Here is a 5166-nt window from a genome sequence, read left to right as displayed (position 1 = left end):
CTTTACTCAAACATCCAAATCCGCAAAATCAACCTTAAACTTATAATTATTTTTTTGCAAGGTCACACATTTACATAACAAATCTAATCAAACATTTAATAAAAAGATTTCAAAAATTTCAAATTAAAAAATGAATTTGGTTAAGATAAATGAATTTAATAAAATATGTAAAGATAATTGTTTATTTAAAACAAAATTTTGAAGTTAGATGTTTTGAAATTTATATTATGAGATAAACAAAGGCTGGAAAATTATAATCTACCTTAAAATAATTATGATTAAGATAAAATCAAAATAACCGTTGGTATAAGTCTTTTCTTCCAAAATAATTAAAATAATATTTATAAATGAATAATAAATTATGTGGAGTGGAAACTATTCTAGCATTTCAACAATTTTTTTGAATGGTTTATAAAAAATAATGAGGAATAAAAAAGAAATTGTTTAAAGTTGAAAAGTGATAGGAGGGGTGAAACCAACTTTTAAATTTAAAATTGGATGGAACCTTAACATATAACTAACGAGAGGGGTGTTTTTAATACTTTCTGAATGAAGCATATGAGTTTATACTAATGGATCTCACAAAAGTGTAAATAAAATAAACCCAATAAAATTATACGCTTATTTATACTCCAAAAATAGCCTTTGTTTCCTTTATGATCTAACCTAGTAGCCCTACTACCATCTTCATATAATACTAATCTAATACAAACAAAACTTTCCCAAGGTCAGTGAAGTTGCAAATTAACCCAAATCCAGGAGCATTTAGCTATCAAGGCTTGACCCAAAGGTCCATTTTTTTTTTTAGCTAATAATTGGAGCGAAGAAAAGCTCTTGGTTTTCTATTAAATATTCATTGATGTTGGAAAGAAGATAATAGAAAGTATCATCGAAACATGGGAGTTGATTATGTATACTATCAAATTAACTAGCATATTTCAATATATAACAATCAATAGTTTTATAAACTCTTTGTATTCTTATACTACTAAGTCAATCTTCTTATGGCTTGATAAAGTTTTATGATTGTTGGTGCCTTATAAAAACTATACGTTTTCTATGTTTAATTTATTTTCTTGAATAATAATATTTTTTTCCCTTATCAAGGCATGTTGCATTTGTTTATAAATGTATACAAATATAAAAAAGGAGAAGAAAATAAGAGTACTCTTGGAATATTAGTAGATATGTAATTTTATTTAATAAATTTATTATTATGGGTCCCGAAAAAGAGTTTGAATGAGGTTCAATAACAACACTCTATCATTAATATGATATAATGAAACTAGAATATATTAATCAATAAATTCAGAGCTCAAAAAAGTTAGACGTGTCATATAAAATAATATGACTATTATACCCATAGATGCGTAAAGTTATTCTAAAAACTTTCAAGGCTAAAATTGATACGTTATTGTCTTAGTTTTCTTTGGTTTATAGCAGGGTGAAACCAGAAATTGTTTTTTCGGGAGGGCTAACAAAATTTCAAGAGAAATGAGCACAATGGTTCAAAATGTATAATATATTTTAAAAAGGAAGAGAAATGGTGACAATAGTCATATGATAAACTGAATTTAGTATAATTTTGTTGAAAATAAAATGAAAGTTGTTTTTAATTTAAGAACTTTAGAAAATAAAAGAAGAAGAGTGTGACAACTATTGGAATTTAATTTAAATTCAAACTCTGTTTTTATTTTCAGCACTCTGTTTTTATTTTTTGCTGAGTCAAAGTTGAATAAGTTGCTGAGTCATAGTTGAACAAGTCTGTAACTATGCTGCAGATTATTAGGAAGTTGTTTCTGCATTTTCGTAAGTTATGGAGTAGTGCCATATAGATAGGAGTTTTTTAAGTTTTTGTTGATGTTCTGTTGAGTCTATAATCACATATAAGTAGGTGAGTTTCTGCTATATATTTTATCAGTTAAAACTATCAAAAATTCTCTCTTTTCTCTAAATTATTATTTCTGCACTATTTTTTATCCTGTTTTTGGAAGTTGAAAGCTCAAACTTTTTAATTTCCTACAATCAGAGCCAGCTGATCCAAGTTTCTTGTTGTTCTAAGTTGTGCTTCTTAGATTTCTTGTAAGCAGGTTACAACAATGAATGGATCAATTCNAAAAAACTAAAATTCAAACTTTTAAGGGCATTTTAGTCTTTTCACTATTAATAAACAGTAATAAACAGAAATCACTAACAGAACATGACGGAAAGTACCTATTTGTCATTTCAAAACCTTTTGGGTACCAACTTGTCGTTACGATAAATCTTGGGTATGTGTAAGTCGTTCTCCCTTTAATTTAAATTCAAACTCTGTTTTTATTTTCAGCACTCTGTTTTTGTTTTTTGCTAAGTCAAAGTTGAATAAGTTGCTGAGTCATAGTTGAACAAGTCTGTAACTATGCTGCAGATTATTAGGAAGTTGTTTCTGCATTTTCGTAAGTTATGGAGTAGTGCCATATAGATAGGAGTTTTTTAAGTTTTTGTTGATGTTCTGTTGAGTCTATAATCACATATAAATAGGTGAGTTTCTGCTATTTATTTTATCAGTTAAAACTATCAAAAATTCTCTCTCTTCTCTAAATTATTATTTCTGTACTATTTTTTATCCCCTTTTTGGAAGTTAAAAGCTCAAACTTTTTAATTTCCTACAATCAGAGCCAGCTGATCCAAGTTTCTTGTTGTTCTAAGTTGTGTTTCTTAGATTGCTTGTAAGCAGGTTACAACAATGAATGGATCAATTCAACCTCAACTTCCGAGGTTTAGCGGAAAAAAATTTGATCAATGGTGCATCCAGATGAAGGCGTTGTTTGGCTTTCAGGAGTTGTCTGAGATTATTGAGCTTGGATACGTTGAGCTAGTAGATTAAGATGCAATTGCAACTCTAACTCAAGCCCAAAAAGAAAGTTTGAGAGAAATAGAAAGGACAAGAAGGCCTTATTTTTTCTCTACCAAGCTGTGGACGAGGTTGCCTTTGAAAAAATCTCGATTGCAACTATGGCTAAGGAGGCGTGGGATTTGTTGCATAAGTCCTTCAAGGGCGATGAGAAGGTGAAAAGTGTAAGGTTGCAAACTTTACCAAGAGAATTTGAATTTCTTTCTATGAATGTTTCTGAAACTATATCTGAATATTTTTCCTAAGTTCAATCTGTTGTCAATCAATTACAGGCTAACGGTGAAAGATTGGATGAATTACGTGTTATTGAAAACATCATGAGGTCCTTAATAGGATGTTTTGATTATGTTGTTGCTACAATTGAAGAAGGAAGGGATCTTTCAACCATGACAATGGAAGGATTGATGGGTTCATTATGTTCCCATGAACATAGAATGAATCAGAGGACTGCAACATCTGTTGAGCAACCCTTTCAAAGCAAGGTGATTTTGTCCGAAACATGTAGTTTCAGCGGTGGAAAAGTATCAGGTCAAGGTAAAGCAAAAGGCTTCAAAGGTGACAAAAGCATAGCAAATGATCAGCAAAATTCTGGAAAAGGAAGGTATGATATGTGGACATTATTGATCACATTGTAGAGTTAAATTGTCAAAAAAAACTCCTGAACATGAAAACTATGCTAACTATGCTGAAGATGAGGAACAAAAGGAAGAAACTTTGTTGTTAGCTTGCAGTGTTTCCGAAGAAGAACATCTTGACAAGTGGTATTTGGACACTGAGTCCAGCAACCACATGTGTGGAAATAAGGAGCTATTTTCCTATTTAGACGAGTCGGCACGTGGTGAAGTAAACTTTGGAAACAAGGCTAAAGGTCCAATCATGGGCAAAGGTAAAGTTCTTATACACTTGAAAGATGGTTCTCATGAACATATCTCTGATGTTTTTCATGTTCCTAACTTACATTGGAATTTATTGAGTATGGGACAACTCTCCGAAAAGGGACTTAAAATCATCATTGACAAAGGGATTTGTACTATTGAGAACCATTAAAAAAAAAAAAACTTGTTGCTAAGGTTAAGATGACTAAAATCGCATGCCTCCCTTACCTTTACAAACTAAAATGATTTGTTCATTTAGTGCTATTGTTATGGATACAAATTGGCTTTGGCATTTTCGTTTTGGTCATCTGAACTTTAATGGTTAAAGGGTAGTGGCAAGGGAAAAAATGGTTAATGGGCTACCTTTGTTGGAAAATTTTAACCAATTATGTGAAGGTTGTATCCTTGGCAAGCAACTTAGAGATTCTTTTCCAGTGGGAAAGTCACGAAGAGTAGTGAAGCAGTTAGAGGTTGCACATTCAAATATTTGCAGACTTGTGGAGACTGTATCACATGGAGGCAATAGGTATTTTCTTACTTTCATTGATGATTATAGCAGGAAAACTTGGGTTTCTTTTTTAAGCATAGGTCTAAAATCTTTGAAATATTCAAAGACTTAAGGCCTATGTAGAGAAACAAAGTGGTTGCAATTTGAAGATGCTACGTACAGATAGAGGAGGAGAGTACACCTCTAATGAATTTTCTGATTTTTGCAAAAATCATGGAATTAAACATTGTTATGCAGTAGAAACATAAACTCTAACGCTAGCTATTTAAATATAATAATCACAACTACTAAAGCAGAAATAAATGGCCAAAATAAATAATACCAAGAATTAACAAGGTTCGGTATTATAACCTACGTCATCGGGCATTGCAAAAGAAAGCTCCACTATCTCTAAAGAATATTACAACTTTTTGGACAATACTACAAATACCCAAACTATAGGGTATAAAAAAATTACCCAAAACAAATGGGAGATACAACAAAACTTCTCAACTAAGGCGTCCTTAATAAAAGAACCCTATACAAGAGGGATGTAATGGAAATACAATTTGGGATACTTATAACTATGGCTTGGGTCCTTAAATATAGGCCCCAAAAGTTCCCTCACTTTCATTCCTAAGCAATGTGGGACATACTAACTTTTGGCCTATTTTTGTAGGTCCCTAAACCTTTCTCCATTTTCACTCCTACCCCATATGAGATTTTGCTAATGAGCCATTTTTTCAACAAATCTCCACCTTGGCAAATTAGCAAACCTTCAAAGTTTTGTATTCTTCTGACAAATTTTGCAACACCTTTAAATGTGCCAAATGGTACAGTCAAACTCGCAAGTTGTTGATCAAGCTCAAACAATAAGTGAACTTGACCCTTGTCACTACCGTAGTCAACAT

The 5166-nt window shown here is 31.5% G+C and overlaps 1 protein-coding gene across 1 annotated transcript; it reads left to right on the top strand.

Moving 5' to 3' along the window:
• Positions 1 to 2994: 2994 nt before the first annotated feature.
• LOC116139395 lies at positions 2995 to 3940 on the top strand. Its single transcript, XM_031425075.1, has 3 exons — positions 2995 to 3048; positions 3166 to 3494; positions 3529 to 3940. Exons 1-3 carry the CDS (start codon positions 2995 to 2997, stop codon positions 3938 to 3940), a joined length of 795 nt encoding a protein of 264 aa, XP_031280935.1.
• The last annotated feature ends 1226 nt before the right edge of the window (positions 3941 to 5166 follow it).

This window comes from Pistacia vera, unplaced genomic scaffold (assembly GCF_008641045.1).
Source record: "Pistacia vera cultivar Batoury unplaced genomic scaffold, PisVer_v2 Contig350, whole genome shotgun sequence".
Classification (NCBI taxonomy): Eukaryota; Viridiplantae; Streptophyta; class Magnoliopsida; order Sapindales; family Anacardiaceae; genus Pistacia; species Pistacia vera.
Note: the sequence above shows the minus strand (reverse complement) of the source record. Positions and strands in the feature narration are given on the sequence as shown.